Source organism: Lithobates pipiens, unplaced genomic scaffold (genome assembly GCF_037356315.1).
Source record: "Lithobates pipiens isolate NorthernLeopardFrog02 unplaced genomic scaffold, aLitPip1_a1.2 Scaffold_10, whole genome shotgun sequence".
Taxonomy (NCBI): domain Eukaryota; kingdom Metazoa; phylum Chordata; class Amphibia; order Anura; family Ranidae; genus Lithobates; species Lithobates pipiens.
The window spans coordinates 122,459,073-122,480,276 of NW_027507686.1; the positions used below are offsets into that span (position 1 = coordinate 122,459,073).

At 46.4% G+C, this 21,204-nt stretch overlaps 1 protein-coding gene across 9 annotated transcripts in view; it reads right to left on the reverse strand.

Moving 5' to 3' along the window:
• LTBP3 (latent transforming growth factor beta binding protein 3) overlaps positions 1-21,204 on the reverse strand; it is a 1,616,087-nt gene that overhangs the window by 1,456,822 nt on the left and 138,061 nt on the right. For all 9 annotated transcript variants that reach the window (XM_077457876.1, XM_077457830.1, XM_077457857.1 and 6 more), the window contains exon 3: positions 2,441-2,658. In XM_077457876.1, the coding sequence (XP_077314002.1) occupies positions 2,441-2,658 (218 nt within the window). The remainder of the gene's footprint in view (positions 1-2,440; positions 2,659-21,204) is intronic.

The following is a 21,204-nucleotide window of genomic DNA, read 5'->3' on the forward strand; positions in this document are numbered from 1 at the left end:
TCAAGACTGCCTATGCTGATGCTGAGTGACTGTCCTGTTATGCTGATTGTCTATCCTCTTCCTCCTCCGCTGATATCTTGGAAGAGCATTTTTGGTTCAGCCCAATTTTTCTGTCCCTGTTTAACAGGGGCATTTGATTACAATTTTTGATGCCATGCTTTGCAGCAGGGCTCATTCCTGCACTACAACTAGAGTATATGGGAGAGGTTGCAGTGTCGTGGCACCAGCACCAGTACCTAAGGCCCAATTTTTCAGCCCCTGTTTAACAGGGGCGTTTAATTAAAAATTTTGATGCAATGCTTTGCAGCAGGGCTCATTCCTGCACTACAACTAGAGTATATGGGAGAGGTTGCAGTGTCGTGGCACCAGCACCAGTGCCTAAGGCCCAATTTTTCAGCCTCTGTTTAACAGTGGCATGTAATTACAATTCTTGATATAATATTTCACAGCAGCGCCCACTCCTGTGCCCACCGAGAGTAACTGTGAGGACTTATAGTGTTGTGGCACCAGCACCACAACCACCAAAGGCCATATTTTTCTACCACTGTTCAACAATGGCGTGTAATTACAATTCTTGATATAATCGTTCACAGCAGGGCACTCCAGCACCCACCAAGAGTCACTTTGAGGGCTTATAATGTTGTGGCAACACCAACACCTTGTTCCGCCATTTCTGCAGAGCATATAGGGCAGACCCCTACTTTCAAACATCCAACTTACAAATGTCTCCTACTTGCAAACGGAAGGAGACAACAGGAAGTGAGATGAAAAAAGACGGATGGCAAAACAAATTATACAGGGGTGATAACCCTTCCCTATGTTTTCCAAAAAGCTTAAAAATTGATTTTTAACCTACACCTACACCTACTTTGAACCTACACAGTCCCTGTCTTGTTTGTACCGCCTGTATACTGCTGTTCTGAGTATATAAGGCCTGGGGGCACCCCGCCTTTCCTTTTTTTAATATGGGTACGGGGTTCCCCTTAATATCTGTACAAGACCCAAAGGGGCTGGTAATGGGCAGGGGGGGCTACCCATGCCATTTTTCTCAATGATTTTCATCCATATTTCCGGAACCAGATATTACATTAAAACCGTAAGCAGTTTTAAATGACTTTTTTTCCATTAGATGTCATTTTGTGCAGGGACTGTTCTAAACATGAGAAACACGTGGCACTTCACAGGTATACTAGAGACACCCCCCAGGCACGATATTTAAAGGAATATTTCACTTTTTTTTCACTTTAATCCTCATTAAAATTAGTGCTCCCGAAAAAACAGTCATTTTTAAAAACATTTTAGGCATTGACCCATGTCCCCTGGGGCAGGAGCCAGGTCCCCAAACTCTTTTTAGGACAACATCTTGCATATTAGCCATTAAAATTAGCACTTTTTATTTTGAACGTTCGAATCCCATAGACTTCAATGGGGTTCTAAAGTTTGCACAAATTTGCGATCCGTTCAAAAGTTCTGGTGCAAACCGAACCGGGGGGTGTTCAGCTCATCCCTACTCCTGATCCTCCGGATCAATCCTGACAGACAGGTTTCCTTTGAGCAAGCATGATCCCTAACCACTTAAGGACTAGCCTCGTTTTAAAAGTTTAAAATAATTTTTTTTGATACTTAGTACCCCCAAACATTATATATTGTTTTTTTTTCTAACACCCTATAAAATAAAATGGCGGTCATTGCAATACTTTTTTTCACACGGTATTTGCACAGCGATCTTACAAGCGCACATTTTTTGGGAAAAATTTTGAATAAAAAAAAGACAACAGTAAAACCTAATTTTTTTTTAATATTGTGAAAGATAACGTTACGCCGAGTAAATTGATACCCAACATGTCATTAAAATTGCGCCCGCTCGTGGAATGGCATCAAACTTTTACCCTTGAGGATAGGGACTGACGTGAGTGTGCAATGTACAATGTACAGGGATAGGGACAATTGTAGACATTCACTCAGGTTGAACAGGTTGAACTGGTTGGACTGGTGTCTTTGTTCAACCTTACTAACTATGTAATTATGTCTTCATACCCAGCCACGGAAAGGTCCCGATCGCTGCCGACGGCTCTGGTAAGTGGCGGAGGACACGGGAGGCAGGCGGGAAGGGGGGGTGTCACCTCTCCCGCCGCCGATAACGGTGATCTCGCGGCAAATCCCCCACAGAGACCACTATTATCATAAACACGACTGCCTCCTGAAGAGATGGATACCTTGGTTATGTCAGCAGGTGTTTACTTCTAGAACAATTACTTGGTATATAACATGTCATCACAAAAATCTTTAAAATGTGCTTAGGATTTCTGAATGCAAGTTAAAGCACTAGTATCCTTTGTAGCATACTATTGGAATCAAATGTTTCAAGATCATAACTGTTAATATAAACACACAAACAAATATTAGGAACCATGGAGTTTTGTTTGACATAGCCACTTACAGCTTGCTTGGGCAAGGTGTCTTGAAAGCATCTTCCTAGAGGTTTGAATGTTATGGGACGTGATGATGCTGCTTTGGTCCCCTCTGGATGTGGGATTATATGCTGGCCTCCACTTCCTGTTGCCCCTTCAGGTCCAAGGCCATCAATACGGTGAACCTGGATAGATGCATTGGGTGGGTGATGAACTCTGACATTTAGAAGAGGTGGAAGGACCTGAACTGTAAATAAATGAAATATTACACAGGGCAGACAAAGTAGAGATGACAAAATGAATAACTAAATAGAGAGGTATATTTATAACTGATTATGGTTTGCAACACAAAATGTAATTTCTTAATATTAATTTCACCTGATTTTCTCAAAACATCTGACAATGTAAAAAAGTAGGCAGACTGCAACTAACTGAAAACAAATAACGTGGCAAAAAAATAAAAATAAATAAATCTTCTATAAAATACATCTCCTGACAAATTAAAACAAAAATTGCCATGCAAAACAAAATCAAATATGTGCATCAAATAAATTAACAACAAACTGCAAACTGGTATAATATCTAGTTTATGTGTGGTGCACATATCTGAATTTGTTTTAAATGGTCATTTTTTGTGCTTTTTGCGCTTTATTTTATTTTAAGATTCTTGAGGAGGTTGACACATTTATACAGCAGCAATTGTATTTTTATACCAACAGTACAGGTTTATTACTAGCAAACTTAAAATCATTTCTGACCATTTTAACCACCTCAATACAGTGCACTTACACCCCCTTCCTGTCCAGACCAATTTTCAGCTTTCAGCGCTCTCACAGTTTGAATGACAATTACTTAGTCATGCAACACTGTACCCATATACAACTTGCGTCCTTTTTTCCACACAAATAGAGCTTTCTTTTAGTGGTATTTAATCACTAGTGGGTTTTTTATTTTTTGTGCTATAAATAAAAAAAATTTACATTTTGTGAAAAAAATGCCCTTTTCTTTGTTTCTGTCATAAAATTTTGCTAATTAGTAATTTTTCTTCATACATTTTGGCCAAAATTTACACTGCTACATATCTTTGGTAAAAATAACCCAGATTATTGTATATTATTTGGTCTTTGTGAAAGTTATAGAGTCTACAATCTATGGTGCCAATCACTGAAAATTGATCACATCTGATCAGACCTTCAGTACATCAGGTGTATCTCATTTTCTGAGACACTAACAAGTCAGGAAAGTACAAATACCCCCAAATGCCCCCTTTAGAAAGTAGACATTGCAAGGTATTAAAGCGGGGTTCCACCCTAAAGTGGAACTTCCGCTGATCGGAACCCTCCCCCCCTCCGGTGTCACAATTGGCACCTTTCAGGGGGGAGGGGGTGGAGATACCTGTCAAAGACAGGTATTTACACCCACTTCCGGGCATAGACTCCCGTGGGAGTCTATGCCTCTTCCTGTCCTGCCGGGTCTCAGAGACAGCGCGGACAATTCCTATTGCGCTGCGCGACTCGCGCATGCACAGTAGGGAACCGGGAAGTGAAGCCGATTCGCTTCACTTCCTGATTCCCTCACCTAGAATGGTGGCGGCAGCAGTCGAGAGTCGAGCGATCGATCGGCCTCGGCATCGCTGGACCCCGGGACAGGTGAGTGTCCATTTATTAAAAGTCAGCAGCTGTAGTATTTATAGCTGCTGGCTTTTAATATTTTTTTTTTATAGGTGGAATCCCTCTTTAAGTAAGTTGCATGGTGAGCTGTAATTTTTTCCCACAATTCTTTGCAAAATGAAGATCTTTTTTTTTTTTACAAAATTGTCATATTATCAGGTTATTTCTCACACACAGCATATGCATAAAACAAATTACACCCCAAAATAATTCTGCTACTATTCCTGAGTATGGCGATACCTGTGAAACTTTTACACAGCCTGACCACATACAGAGCACCAACATTGCAAGTAGCACCAGCAGGCGTTCTACGAGCATAAATGACACATCTCATTTCTCAACCACCTATTACATTTTTGAAGGCCCTGGAGCACCAGGACAATGGAATTGCCCACAAAATTACCCCATTTTGGAAAGCAAACACCCCAACGTATAATCTATGAGGCAGAATGATTCTTTTGAATATATAATTTTTTTCAAGAAGTTTTTGGAAAATGCGGAAAAAAAATGAAAACCCCTTTTTTTTTTTTTACACAAAGTTTTCCATTTATAAGATATTTCTAACACATAGCATGTATATAGCAAAAATTACACCCCAAAACACATTCTGCTACTCTTCCCGAGTATGGCAATACCACATGTGTGAGACTTTTACACAGCTTGGCCACATACAGAGGACCAACATTGAAGTAGTACCTTCAAGCGTTCTACGAGCATAAATTACACATCTCATTTCATTACTACCTATCACACTTTTGAAGGTCCAGGAGCACCAGGACAGTGGGATTACCCACAAAATTACCCCATTTTGGAAAGCAAACACCCCAACGTATATTCTATAGGGCGTAGGCTGCAAATAGGTACTCGGGTACTCTGATGGGCTGGTGACAGATACGCTGGGACTCTGATGGACTGTGACAGGTACTTGTGTACTCATATGGACTGTGATAGGTACTCGGGTACTCAGATGAACTATGACAGGTACTCAGGTACTCAAATGGACTGGGACAGGTACTCAGGTACTCGGGTACTCTGATGGACTGTGACAGGTACTCTGATGGACTCTGACAGGTACTCAGATGGACTGACAGGTATTCTGATGGACTGTGACAGGTACTCTGAATGACTGTGAGTGACAGGTACTATGATGGCTGGTGACAGGTCCTCTTTATTGGGGGGTGCAATCAGTGTGATTGATGTGTACAGTAGGCAGTAATGAGATGTTACCTCAACCTCCTTGTCACACACGATCGGTGTGTGAGGAGGAGAACCGGGTAACATCTCGTTACCGCGGTTTGTTAACATTTAGTGATCGGCTGTGAAAGGATCACAGCCGATCACGTGGGTAAACAGCCGGCCAATGGCTGTTTACCAGCCTCGGTGACGAGCACTGTCCCCGGAAACACGCTGCCACCGATGTGCACGCGCAGCGCGCTCGCTATAGCGCACATGTGCCAAGCAAATTGGGGGTGGTACTATCTGTGATCGGCCCTTGACTTCATCACGGCGATCACGTGGTAAACAGTCATTCCCAATGGCTGTTCACCCCCCTCGGGGGCGAGCGATGTCTCAGTGACATGCCACCACCGAAGGAACAGGGATGCACGATCGTGTGCATTCCCTGTTTAAATTGGAGGATGTCATATGACGCCCTCCCGCCACAAGAGCCGCGTGCCTGGCCGTCATTTGATGGCTGGTGGTCGGCAACCAGTTAAAGGCTAGTAGGCAAGGGATTTTCAAACAAATGGAACAGGGGCATGGGCGCTGTCCTGAGGGGCATGGGCGCTGTCCTGAGGGACATGTACTAATACAAAACAAACATTTTTAAAACGAAAGGGGGTTATTTAGAAAACGAAAATCCACTTTGCACTGCAAGTGCACTTGGAAGTAAAGTCGCTGTAGATCCGAGGGGGACATGCAAGGAAAATAAAAAACAGCATTTTAGCTTGCACATGATTGGGTGATAAAATCAGCAGAGCTTCCACTCATTTCAGATCTACCCCTTAGATTTAGAGCAACTGCACTTCCAAGTGCCCTTGCAGTGCAAAGTGGATTTTCCTTTCGTAAATAACCCCCAAAGTGTTGCTGGGGTGGCAATTGCAACAGAGTTTAAAATTAAATAATACAAATGCCCAAATCCTTTAAATAATATGTTTGGGAGATGCCCTAAACCTACCTGTGAAGTGGCCTACCTGTAAGATATATAAAATGTACTACAGCAAGAGTGATATTTACAAAGAAAAAAAGCATTTAAAGTGGAAGTCCGCCCTAAAGGGGAAGTTCTGCTTTAAAAAAGAACTCCAGCTTTTTCTCCCCAAAGCAACTGATGCATTGCACATGTAAATTAATCACAACCCCTCTGTCAGTTTATGTGTAACTTACCTCCTTTAGCTGTATTAACCACTTCAATACAGGGGACTTTCACCCCCTTCCTGCCCAGGCCAATTTTCAGCTTTCAGTGCTGTCGCACTTTGAATGACAATTGTGTGGTCATGCATAGGGATGGCCGAACGGTTCGCCCGGCGGTCGGTTCGTGGCGAATTTCGGCTGTTCGCGGTCTGCCGGACCGGCGGACTATTGCCGCTGTTCGCCTGGCGGACTTACATGTTTACTGTGTAAAAAAACTTTGACCTATGATGACACATCCATCATGTGGTACAGGACAGCCAATTGAGACATTACAGCACATGGACACTTGGACATTCCCCCTAACTTATAAATAGACCCGATCTGGCGGCCATTTTACATTCTTTCTACTGTCACTATAGGTAGAGGTTGCTGTGTGGAGCGGGGAGAGACTGCAGTGACCCAAATCGCTAGCTATTAGGTCCACAACATTTATTTTAAGGACTGGTATGGTATAGGTGTAGTTCAGGATATAGGTTTGAGGCACTGCTATTCAAGTCATTGTTGCAGCAGATTGTCTTTTGTCAGTGCTGAGAGAGGGACAGATAGGACGCTGTGTGTTGCAGAGAGGGACAGTCAGTTTAATCATTAGCTGTTACTATTAGGTCCACAAAAGTCCTTTTCAGGACTGGTATGGTGTAGTAGTACAGGATATAGTTTTGAGTGCTATTCAAGTTATTGTTGCAGCAGCCTGTGTTTTGTTAGTTTAAATAGGGACAGACAGGAAGCTGTGTGTGGCAGTGAGGGACAGTCAGTTTAATCAGTAGCTGTTACTATTAGATCCACAAGGGTCCTTTTCAGGACTGGTATGGTAATAGGGTTGTACACGTATAATATTCTTTCTTCCAAATATAGAAAGAATATTATACTTGACTGCTGCCTTCTGCTGCAGTAGTCCTTTATGAATATAGGGACTATTCTGCAGCAGTCCTTTATCAGTATAGGGACTGAGGTACAGTCTGCTAATCACAACCTACTAGTTCCACAAAGGTCCTTCTAAGGACTGGTAAGGTATAGCGTACTAGAGTATATAGGGTTGAGTGAGGTACAGTCTGCTAATCCTTAAGGACTGGTAAAGGTCCACAATATATAGGTTTGAGGTGCACTACTGCTAACTGCTGCCCTATTCTGCAGCAGTCCTTTATCAGTATAGGGACTGAGGTACAGTCTGCTAATCACAACCTACTAGTTCCACAAAGGTCCTTATAAGGACTGGTAAGGTATAGTGTACTAGAGTATATAGGGTTGAGTGAGGTACAGTCTGCTAATCCTTAAGGACTGGTATAGGTCCACAATATATAGGGTTGAGGTGCACTACTGCTGACTGCTGCCCTATTCTGCAGCAGTCCTTTATCAGTTTAGGGACTGAGGTACAGTCTGCTAATCACAACCTACTAGTTCCACAAAGGTCCTTCTAAGGACTGGTAAGGTATAGTGTACTACAGTATATAGGGTTGAGTGAGGTACAGTCTGCTAATCCCTAAGGACTGGTATAGGTCCACAATATATAGGGTTGAGGTGCACTACTGCTGACTGCTGTCCTATTCTGCAGCAGTCCTTTATCAGTATAGGGACTGAGAGTTTTGTCACAGGGTCATTTAAAAAATGACAGGCAGAGGAAGAGGCAGGCCCTTCAGCAGGGGTGGTAGGGGTAGGGCAGGAGCAACAGGCTTGAGCCAAAGTGGGAAATTGCAGAAGGTGCGTGCGATTACGTCAAAGGAAGCACCAGAATTGGTTGACTGGCTCACTCAGCCTTACTCTTCTGCACCCTCCTCATCCTCTTGATCTGCACCCTCTTCTTCACTCTCTGCTATGTGCACCCCCAAAGACACTACCACCAACAACACCACCACCACCACCACATACCTTCCGCTTGAGTCACCGGAATTATTTTCCGATCCATATCAAGACATTTCTGATGTGCAGCCACTCTTGGCATTGGGTCAGGAAGAGGAGGTAGCAAGAACCGCCACTCAGCAGTCTGACGACAGTACCCAGATCAGCCCAAGGCGGAGGTTGGTCCCCGGTGTTGCTGCCTACTCTGAGATCTCTACTTATAGCGGTGGGGAAGGTGACGTCGATGATGACGTGTCTAGTGATGTCACGTAAGTGCCCACAAGAGAGGAAGAGGAGGGGAGTTCAGAGGGAGATATGGACCATCAGATAGGGAGGAGAAGCAGGAATAACTTACATTGCACAAGAGGGACAAAGCAGACTGCTAATGTATCAGGAGCGAGTCATCGACCATGTTCGGTCACATTTGGCGCTCCCAGGACGCCGGCACATGGCTCCGCAGTGTGGGCTTTTTATAACGTGTCCGCTGCTGACAATAGTGTTGCCATCTGCAATCTTTGCAGTCAACGCATTAGTCGCGGTAAGCCCAACACTCACCTAGGGATGACCGCTTTAAGAAGGCACATGAGCTGCCATCACCAAGCCCAATGGGAGCAACGGAACACACAAAGCCACACTCCAGGCTCTCACAGTCCAGCCTCGTCTTCTAATTCTCCTTCTCCTCTTTCCTCACAATTGTCCTCCACTCCACCTTTCATCACGCCAAGCTCACGTTTTTTTGCAAAAAGGCAGGCTTCCATGGGCCTAATGTTCGAGCGTATAAAAATGATGACGCCGGATAACCCTCTTGCCCAACGGTTGACGGCTGGCTTGTCAGAACTGATAGCCCGCCCACTTCCGCCATATAAACTGGTGGACTCGGAGGCCTTTCGAAAATTTGTGCCCATTGGAACACCACAATGGAAGGCCCCAGGAAGGAAGTATTTCTCACAGAAGGGCATCCCAGAGCTATATGGCCATGTTCAGCGGCAAGTGAATGTATCTCTGGCACACAGTGTCGGTGCCAAGATACATCTGACCACAGACACGTGGTCTAGCAAACACGGGCAGGGAAGGTATATCACTTTTACTGCCCACTGGGTGAACCTTCTGACGACCGTCAAGCATGAAACCCGTGGCACCCGTGTAGATTTGGTTTTACCGCCACGGATTGCATGCAGGCCTGGCTTTTATTCTCCTCCTCCTACTCCATCCTCCTCCCTCTCCTCCTCGGCTGACTCCTCCTTTTCCGCTGCTAGCGTCTCTTCCGCTGCGCCACCCAAGCTCCCCAGAACCTATTCGACATGCCAGGTGAGACGTTGCCATGCCGTGCTGCATCTGTTGTGCCTGGAAGCCAAGAGCCACACTGGCCCGGCACTCCTTTCAGCTTTGCGTTCACAGGCAGATCAGTGGCTAACACCGCTCAATTTGACAGTTGGTAAAGTGGTGTGTGACAACGGTGCCAATCTGCTTTGAAACAGGGCAAAATTACACACGTGCCATGCATGGCACACATCTTAAACTTGGTCGTGCAGCGATTCATTGTCAAATACCCTGGGGTCCAGGACATCTTGCGGTAGACAAGGAAAATCTCGGCCCATTTCAGAAGATCTTACACGGCCATGGCTCGCCTTGCTGACATTCAGCGGCGACACAATCTGCCGGTCAGACGTCTTATTTGCGATTGCCCGACGCGATGGATCTCAACCTTCTATATGCTTGATAGGCTGCTCCAGCAGAAACGTGCAGTTAACGTCTACCTGTATGAACTCTGCGGCAGAACAGGTTCTGGGGAGCTGGGGTTTTTTTCACCGTGCCAGTGGCTGATCATGCGCGACGCATGCAGACTTCTGCGGCCATTTGAGGAGATCACCAAACTGGTCAGTCGCAGCCCTGGCGCCATCAGTGACATGGTAACTTATGCCTTCTTTATGGAGCGTGCAATGCGTCGTGTCATTGATCAAGCTCTGGAGGAGCAGGAGCGTGAAGATGAGGAAGTCGCAATGCTGGATGAATTCCCAGGGGGGGCTACTCTATCTGAGACAAGTGAACAACAGGAGTCTGAAGAGGAGTCAGAGGAAGATGGTGCCAGGGCGGATGAGGAGGAGCAAGAAGAGCATGCTTTAAACTTTTCTGGGATCCCTGTTGTTGTGCATGGATGGGGAGAGGAGAGTGAAGAGGACGACATTATCCTGGATGATGAGCAGGAGCCAGGCCACCACACCGCTTCCAGTTTAGTGCAAATGGGGGCCTTCATGCTCCAGTGTTTTAATAGGGACCCCCGTATAAAAAGCATAAGGGTCAAGGACCAGTACTGGGTGGCAACGTACTTAGACCCCCGGTACAAACACAAAATGGTGGAAATGTTACCGCCATCACAGAGGGCTGTCAGAATGGAGCACTTCCAGGCCTTGCTTCGAGAAATGCTGCATTCTGCTTTTGCGTGCGCTGGCAGAGGAGCAATTCCCACTCCCAGAGAAGGAGTTGCGGGTACCAATCCAACAGCGCCTGCTAGAAGAGGCCGGTTTGAAGATGTGTTGGTGACTTCTGATATGAGGTCATTCTTTCAGCCGACCCATCGACAGGTGTCATCCGGATCCAGCATCAGGGAACGCCTAGACCGTCAGGTGTCCGACTACATCGGGTTCACGGCCGATGTGGACGCTCTGAGGAGTGATGAACCCCTGGACTACAGGGTGGGCAGGCTTGACCTCTGGCCAGAGCTTGCACAATTTGCAATCGAACTGTTGGCTTGCCCCTCGTCCAGTGTCCTGTCCGAAAGGACGTTCAGCGCGGCAGGGGGGATCGTGACCGATAAGCGTACTCGCCTAGTGTCAGGCTAGGTGCAGATAACAAGTAACAGTTCAGGTGTGCTGATTATACAAAGAGTTCAAAGCACATACCATGAGCTGGTCTAAGCAGAGCAGGTCAGCTGGGACTAGTAGTACACCGCTGCAGACGAAGGTAGATGATTGCTGGACCTTGTAGTTCACTGCTGTAGGTGAGGATAGATGATTGCTGGACCTTGTAGTTCACTGCTGTAGATGAGGATAGATGATTGCTGGACCTTGTGGTTCACTGCTGCAGATGAGGGTACTAGTAGAATCAGGCAAAGCGTAGTCTAGGCAAGCTGGGTCATACACAGGTAGATCAGAATCCAAACGGTACAGAATCAGAAGCAAGTACGGAGGGTCAAACAAGCCGGGTCAAACACGAAAGTCACAGAGCAAATATCAGCTGGATCAAACACGAGTGAACTCTAACACGAGCGCTGACTGAATGCTGATACAGGTGATTTAAACGTGAGCAGGCCAATCACTGTTGTTTCCCAGACACAGGCTGTGTCAGGTGAGTTGTGCTGGGTCCTAAAGGGATTCTAGTACTGACACCTAGCTCACGACAGTGTTAACTACCTCACATTTCTAAAAACGAATGAAGCATGGATCTTGGAGGAATTCAACACATGTGGCCAGTAGACCATGTATATGTCTAGAAACGATTTTTTTAATCGAGCACACAGACCTTCTTTCTTCATTTGGCTCACTTCCTTGTACAAAAAAAAGCACACCGTACTATATGCCCGTACCCTCCTGTTTGAAGAGGTTGAGCGGTGTTATATTTCTCCTGGGGCTGCTTATTATGAGGGGCTCCCACCATCCCTGTGCTGTGCTGACTTCCTCCTGGGGCTGCTTATTATGAGGGGCTCCCACCATCCCTGTGCTGTGCTGACTTCCTCCTGGGGCTGTACCTCTGCTGTGCATATTATGAGGGGCTCCCACCATCCCTGTGCTATGCTCATTATGAGGGTCTCCCACCATCCCTGTGCTATGCTGACTTACTCCTGGGGCTGTACCTCTGCTGTGCATATTATGAGGGGCTCCCACCATCCCTGTGCTATGTTCATTATGAGGGTCTCCCACCATCCCTGTGCTATGCTCATTATGAGGGGCTCCCACCATCCCTGTGCTGTGCTGACTTCCTCCTGGGGCTGCTTATTATGAGGGGCTCCCACCATCCCTGTGCTATGCTGACTTACTCCTGGGGCTGTACCTCTGCTGTGCATATTATGAGGGGCTCCCACCATCCCTGTGCTGTGCTGATTTCCTCCTGGGGCTGCTTATTATGAGGGGCTCCCACCATCCCTGTGCTATGCTGACTTACTCCTGGGGCTGTACCTCTGCTGTGCATATTATGAGGGGCTCCCACCATCCCTGTGCTATGCTCATTATGAGGGGCTCCCACTATCCCTGGGCTATGCTGACTTCCTCCTGGGGCTGCTTACGGTGCAGGTGTCAGTGCTGTATATCACGGTGCTGATGTCAGTGCTGTATATCACGGTGCTGGTGTCAGTGCTTTATGTCACGCTGCTGATGTCAGTGCTCTCTATTACGGTGCTGGTGTCAGATCACTCTATCATGGTGCAGGTGTCATTGCTGTATGTCACGCTGCTAATGTCAGTGCTCTCTATCACGATGCTGGTGTCAGATCACTCTATAACGGTGCAGGTGTTGCTGTATGTCACGCTGCTAATGTCAGTGCTCTCTATCACGGTGCTGGTGTCAGATCACTCTATCACGGTGCAGGTGTCATTGCTGTATGTCACGCTGCTGATGTCAGTGCTCTCTATCACTGTGCTGGTGTCAGATCACTTTATCACGGTGCAGGTGTCATTGCTGTATGTCACGCTGCTGATGTCAGTGCTCTCTATAACAGTGCTGGTGCCAGATCACTCTATCACGGTGCAGGTGTCATTGCTGTATGTCACGCTGCTGATGTCAGTGCTCTCTATCACGGTGCTGGTGTCAGATCACTCTATCATGGTGCAGGTGTCATTGCTGTATGTCACGCTGCTGATGTCAGTGCTCACAGTGCTGGTGTCAAATCACTCTATCACGGTGCAGGTGTCATTGCTGTATGTCACGCTGCTGATGTCAGTGCTCTCTATCACGGTGCTGGTGTCAGATCACTCTATCACGGTGCAGGTGTCATTGCTGTATGTCACGCTGCTAATGTCAGTGCTCTCTATCACGGTGCTGGTGTCAGATGACTCTATCACGGTGCAGGTATCAGCAGGGGCGTACCAACGGTGGGGAGGGGGGTGCGGTCCGCCCCGGGTGACACACATTGGGGGGGGTGTCAGTGGCGTATCTAATGGGGGTGCAGTCCACACCCGGGTCGGGTGACACCACTTACAGAGGGTGGGGAGAGCCCTGGCAGCTCTCTATGGCCGTTTTTTTCCCAGCCAGATCACCCCCGTGCTGCGGCAGCAATGGTCAGGTCTTACTCTTTGCTTTCCTCCTTGCTCCTCCCACCACTGCTGCACTTCCGAGCTAAGCCTGTTACTATTCTCCGCCCGAGCGGTGCAGCTGCTACCGCACACTGTTTTCCAGACCTTGCTAGCTGCTGCCCTGGTGTACTTGAAGCTGAGCCAGCTGCCCTCCCTGCCAGTGTCCTCCGAGGTGAGCTTGTGATAAGGGGGTGTGGGTTGGCATGGTGGTCGCTGCCCTCAGCTGGTGTGCTGTGAGAAGAGGGTGGGGTGTTTGTTTCTGCCTCCCTGACCTGGTCTAATAAGGGGGAAGGGGGGAGGCTGCTGTGTCCACCACTGACTAATGTGCTAACTCACTGCTTTTAGTTTAAAGGGCGATTCAGTGATTGGAGTGCAATCATTTTCAATAAAATTTTACCTGAGTGTCATTTTTTGATTGGACTTTACTTGCATGCTGTTCCATATTTTGCTTGTTGTTTTTCCAATGCGGCTTTAGAAATGCCTTCTGGATTCCTGTGCAACTCCATGCGGTGCAATTTTCAACTCATTCATTTAACTGGGATAAAATCACATTGAATCGCACAAAAATGTAATGCACACACTACTTTTTCAAAAGCGTACTGCACCAAATTGCATGATACTATGGTACCATGAAATCTGGAGCAGGCAAAAGCACTGCCATTGTGATCTGTGTTAAAGGTGTCCTTATGCCCCGTACACACGAGAGGACTTATGTCCGACAGACTTCCAAAGGAGTTCCGCCGGAGTTCCGACGGAGTTCTGACAGACTTTTCGGCCGAACGGACTTGGCCACACACGATCACACTAAACTCCGACGGATTCGAACGTGATGACGTACGACCTGACTCGAATAAGGAAGTTCATAGCCAGTAGCCAATAGTTGCCCTAGCGTCGGTTTTAGTCCGTGGGAGTAGCATACACACGAGCGGAGTTTTCGAAGGGGACCGGGTCCGGCGGAGTTCCTTCGGGAAAATTTGAAGCATGCTTCATTTCTAAAGTCCGTCAGACTTTGGCGAATCAAAAGTCCGTTGCAGCCCACACACGATCGGATAGTCTGACGGACTCGGTCCTTCGGACTTTGGATGTTGAAAAGTCCGCTCGTGTGTACGGGGCATTAGAAAAATATATATGCACCTGGAGGAGATCACGTACTCAGTGCGTTTTGAACGCAGTGTGGGAAACGCATACAGAACATGGATTTCCTGCACCACCTTCTGGTATAAATGAGCTCTTAAAGTGGTACTAAAGGTTTGGTGTTCAGAGTGACCCTGAACCTCGTCTTCTGGGGTCCCTCAGTGGCTCTCGTGGCTCCTCCCCGAATTAGATAACGCCCTAGGAGAAGCGCTCTCACGTGGGGGTTATTTTACTGACTCACTCCTGATTCATTCATTTGGCGTCCACATACGCCAAGTTTATGACTTGTCCCCACTCCCCAGCACCCACATCATTGGATTTGATTGACAGCAGTGGGAGACAATGGCTGTGCTGCTATCAATCTATCCAATCAAAGCCGGACTCCGTGGAGAGGAGGACAGCGCGTCCCCGCCGAGGAGATGAAGGGGCTCAGGTAAGTAAAAGGGGGGATTGGGGGGCCGGTGACTGACAGGTGTGTTGTTTTTTTTTCACCTTAATGCATAGGATGCATTAAGGTGAAAAACCGCAAAGGTTTAAAACCCCTTTAAATATTTCAAATCAGATATCACTCACACATTTTAACAGTATTTATTTTAGTAGTTCCAATGCGCCCAAAATTTTATTTTATTTCTGTTCTACAGATGCATAATAGGCTGTAAGGCTAGGTTCACACTATAGCGATGCGGGAACGCCGCGAATCCGCAGCGTTTTCCCGCATCGCATGACTCCCGCCGGCAGTTCACACTGCCCTATGCGGACTGCTGGGAGTGTCAATGAAATCTTAATGACACCCTCAGATCCGTCCGCATATCGCAGTGCGATCTGCACACTCGCACAGGAATCGGATCGCATGGTGTGAACACCCATGCGATCCGATTCTGCTGCGGACCAAAAAAAGGGTCCCGTGCGAGTTTGCTGCGGGAGCGATGCGAATTCAGCCATACTATCTGTATGGCTGAACGCGCATCGCACAGAGATCCGATGTGATTTGCACTGCAGTGCGGTGCGAATCACATCCGGATCTCCCCCCCGCAGCAGTGTGAACCCAGCCTAAATGTAATTTTTATTTTTTGCAGCAATGCAGAGCAGGAGTAAAATAAGCCCATTTGTTAATAACCCCAAGCAATGATGTCAGTGGATGTTATAATTACCCCCACAGCATTGGTGTCAATGGGGGCTATGCAATGTAAGACCCCTTTCGCACTGAAAGAGCCACTTCTGCGTCTCCAATGTGAAAGTCCCGAGGGCTTTCACACTGGAACGGTGCGCTGGCAGGGCAGTCCTGCTAGCAGCATCTTTGGAGTGATGTATACACCACTCCTGCCCATTAAAATCAATGGGGCATAGTTGTAGCAGCGTTTTGCAGTGGTTTTAACCCTTTCTCGGCTGCTAGTGGGGGGTAAAAGCACCCCGCTAGTGGCCGAAAAGTGCCGCTAAAAATAGCGGCATTTTACTGCCGATGCACCCTCCACCCCAGTGTGAAAGGGGCCTAAAGGGGTCCAGAGGTGTGGGGGCTGTGTAATGTGAAGGGGGTCCAGAGGTACGGGCTATGTAATGTATAGGGGGTCTTCCTACATTTTACCAGCAGTTATGGATGCAGTGCTGTAGCTTTCTTAGGTTGCATATTTTTTTCTGCATTTTCTGAAAATGCACCAACATTTTCCATCTTTGGCGCATTTTCAGAAAACAGGAAAATATATATTTTTTTGGGGGGTGACACCATGTTTTACTGCACCAGGTGACACCAGCCCTAGTAATGCCACTGGCAGCAGCACAGGCCACAGAGCATGGAGGTGCTACACATGACGTAATTTTATGTCAATGTGCGGTGTGCCGACTGCCCACCTGGGGAGGGGGGGGGTGCCAGATATAGGATCCGCCCCGGGTGCCAAATAGTCTAGGTACGCCCCTGGGTATCAGTGCTCTATATCATGGTGCTGGTGATCATCTCCTGCACCCTCTTCTTTGGCTACCTTCCCTTACCTTACCTTCCCTCTCCTCCATTGCCTTCATGCGCTCCACAGTCCTGAATTGTCACAACTTCACATATAAAAAAAGATTACTTGTAGTTGTCGATCCCAGATTCACCTCATGCATGTGTTATGTCATTGGCCATGTGGTGGGACTATGTTTGCACAGCTAGTAATTATTTTGTGGCTGCAAATATGACCTGTAGGTTTGTAAAGTTCGCCTCCCATTGAAGTCAATGGGGCCCGCCGCAAACGTTACGGTTCGCAAACTATCGGCCGCGTTCGCAGTTCGCATTCACGAAACGTCCCGTCGGAAGCTCGTCCATCACTAGTCATGCAACGCTGTACCCAAACAAAATTGTTATAATTTTTGGAGACAGATAGAGATTTTTTTGTGGTATTTAATCACCACTGGGGTTTTTTTTTTTTTTTTTTTTTTGCTTAATAAACGAAAAAAGGCAGATAATTAAAAAATGTAAAAAAAAGGTTTTTTAGTTTTTGTTATAAAATAAGTAATTTTTCTCCTTCACTGATATGCACTGATGAAGCTACACTGACGGGCACTGATAAATTGCACGACAATTGCGGAAAAAACACATTCCATGATGCATGTCTCCCAAAAGAGGCTCCTGAACTTTTTTGGATGACAAGCATAACGCGACGTGGTTTGCCACGAATGCAGCGCGATTTATATTGCAACAATTGTGGCCGAACCGCACCATGATTTTAGGTGCCATTCAAATGAATACCATTACAAATATGCATTGTGCAATTTGGCATTCGCATCTCAGCGTTTTGAAATTGCGAGCAGAATTGCGTCAAATTACGGCAAAAACTTAAGGAGTGTCGACACTTCGTCAGCTGTAAACAGGCATAATTCAGGTTTGCTTTCACAAGCTAACATAGAACGGTATAAAATATATTTTTCCCAATAGTGATCCTTGTAAGATCTGAAGGTTCTGCAAACATTGACCAGAAATTTTGTTTACCTTTTGTTATGCTTGTAGTAAAGAGAAACCCATGTTCAATTGAGTGAAACCCTTTCAATGTACCTGGGATAATTCTAATTCCAGTTCTATTTACTTGACAAATTTTTTATTTATTTTTTTCAAATTTTTTCAGGATATTGGATGTCAACAGTGTCTCCTTGTTTCGACATCCCTCAAGGTATTTTTATCATTAACTAGGAGGGATTTCACGTGATCTTGACCTCTCTGAAAATTAAATCCTGTCTTTGAATTAGAAACTCTCCTCCTCCCTCTTCTGTAGTCTTCTGGGATGTGTAAAAGGTCCCAGAAGACTGTGGGACTATTCACAAATTGCAGTGCCGCTCGCGCATCCGCAGCGTGCAGCCAGCTGTGGTGGTGAAAGCTGCACAACTGGCTGCCCACAGTTAGAATGCGGGCTCCGGGAATCCAAAGGCTAGTGAAGAACTAGCCCAGGTGCAGGAGGCGGTAGATCCCTAGACAGGTAAGTGTCTATTTATTAAAAGTCAGCAGGTACAGGATATGTAGCTGCGGACTTTTAATTTTTTTCCAGAGTGAACCTCCTGTTTAAACTGCTAGCAAATTACATTTCTCTCTCAGCTTGGTTTTCTTTTTTATGGGTACCCCCCCAAAATATATATCATACCCTTAAGTGTTTGGTATGCATTTCACAGGACTTTTCGGGAGTCATATGCTGTTTTTCCCCCCCAAAAAAGGAGCCAACAGGTAAATGTAAATAAGTGACACATAAATGTTTTCCTTTTTAACCCTGCTAGTACTCACTAGAACTGGGTGGACATGATATGACATCCTCCCCAGAATGCGCCTTTTGTGTACCCCTTTTGCGTGCAATCTCTGCTGTGTCCACCAGTTGCAGCAGATAATAGATCAGTGTACTGGCCTGCTGCCAGTGCCATGTGATCGCTATGACCAATCACAGAAGATCATATGACAATTGTACAAAATGGATGGCTTCCATTCATGCCATTCATTGTGTACTATTATATTGATCTCGGTGACTGGTTACAGTGATCACATGATACAGACAGGGCCAATCACATTCCATGTTTACCATGTGATTAGCTGTGGCCAATCACAGCTAATCAAAACACTAAATTAATAGATTTTTTTTCAGAAAAAAAATGGTTGCTTATAATAGTGAAATTCACTGTTATAAGCAACCATAGTGTGTAAAAAAAAAATCTTAATCACCTCGACAGTAGTACAGTGTTACTATGGTAACACTGTATTTCTCTGGCCACAGTTTTAGAAAAAATCATAAGTAAAGAAAAAAAGTAATAAATAAGAAAGGTAATAAAGAAGAATAACAAATTTAAAAAATTGAAAAAAATATATATTTTTTTCATACTATCACCAGTCAGTGTCCCTGATCATCGCCACACCAGTTATATGATGATGCTGTAGTGCACTGGTGACAGTATGTAAAAAAAAAAAAAAAAAAAAAAAATTTTTTTTTTAATTTCTATATTTTCTAAATAATTATGACAAAAAAATACAACTTCATAAACTCACCATGCCTCTTAATAATTATCTTGGACTGGCTACTTTCCAAAAAGGGACTACACTGCAGTTACTAGTGTCATCTCTCTGCCGCCCTGCCATCGCTGTGCCCAACAATGCAGCCTCATCGTGCCCAACAATGCAGCCTCACCTTTATCCATTAATTCAGCCTCACCTGTGCCCAACAATGCAGCCTCACCTGTGCCCAACAATGCAGCCTCACCTGTGCCCAACAATGCAGCCTCACCTGTGTCCATCATTGGTGATTCACTTGTGCAGGGGAAGAGAGAGGAGAGGAAGAGGATTGCTGGTTGGATCATCAGAGCACCGTGGAACATCACTGTAACAGCTTTTATTTTCATTTCTGAGGGTTCCCTGCGCTCGCCATCACATACGGCCCTGCCTCCTGGCCAGGGTACTTTAATATAGGTTACACATCCCGGCATTGGACCGGTGTTCTGTCTTTCAAATTACCCGGGCCAGGATTATATGTGATGATACGGCCGGCTCTCTCTTCCCCTGGGTGATGGTTGGGAGAAGGGTCCCTATTTAACCCTGCTTGCCAGCGATGCTTGCCCCCCTCCCCCCCAAGGCAGCCCACACTCGACAGCAATCATTGGGGTTGCAATATATTATATAACATATATATATATATATATATATATATATATATATATATATATATATATATATATATATATATAGTATGCAACATATATAGTGCAGGAGTGTGGAATTGTGTAATATACAATATAGTGTACATATAGTGAAGGAGTGTATAATATAAAATATAGTGTATATATAGGGGGTTATTTACGAAAGGCAAATACACTTTGCACTGCAAGTGCACTTGAACGTGCACTGAAAGTGCACTTGGAAGTGCAGTCGCTCTAATGCCACGTATACATGACCACACTTTTTGAAAGCAAAGGTCTGATGAATCCGTCAGACAATTCGATCGTGTGTGGGCTTCACTGGACCTTTGCTGTCCAAAAATCCGACGGACTTTAGAAATAGAACATGTTTTAAATCTTCCCGCCAGAACTCCACTGGACCCAGTTCCCAGCAGGAAACCTGTTCTTCTGTATGCTGGTCCAACGGACCAAATATGACGCAAGGGCAACTACAGCACCTGCCCACGAGAACGATAGGATCACGCTCTTGGCTGCAAGGTACTGTACATCTCGCTCTCCCTGCAATAGGAAAAACACATTTTCCTATTGCAGTGAGCGCGAGAGAGAGAGGCAACAATGTCCCTTTAGGTCTGGTATGGATTTTAAGGGGAACCCCCCTACGCCAAAAAAAATGGTCCATACCAGACCCTTATCCGAGCGTGCAGCCTGGACAGTCAGGAAAGGGGGAGGGGACGAGCTAGCGCCCCCTCCCCTGAACCGTACCAGGCCGGATGCCCTCAACTTGGGGGGTGGGTGCTTTGGGGAAGGGGGAGCCCTGCGGACCCCACCACTCCAAAGCACCTTGTCCCCATGTTGATGAGGACAAAGGCCTCTTCCCGACAACCCTGGCCCTTGGTTGTCGGGGTCTGCGGGCAGGGGCTTATCGGAATCCGGGAGCCCCCTTTAATAAGGGGGCCCCCCCAGATCCCGGCCCCCCACCCTGTGTGAATATTACATTACAGATGTCAACATGGCCCTTGATGCTGATGTAATCGCATCCACCGAGGCCTCTGCCACAAAGTCCCCCACGAGACTCAGCTCCTACAGAGCTTTCACTATGCTCTCCTGATCCGGACCAACTTCTCGGTGTTGGCCAACCAGCTGGAGATGGTCCTGCCTATGGCTGCGAGTGCCACTGCCGGTCTGCAAGCACCTCCTGCCCCTAGGTAGGCCCGTTTCATATACGTGTCAATCCTCCTATCCAGAACATCCCTGAATGTCACAGCGTCCTCAATCGGCAGTGTCACATGCCAGGCTAACTGCATAAGAGAAGTGTCCACAATAGGAGGAGAGACCAGAGGACTCACTTTAG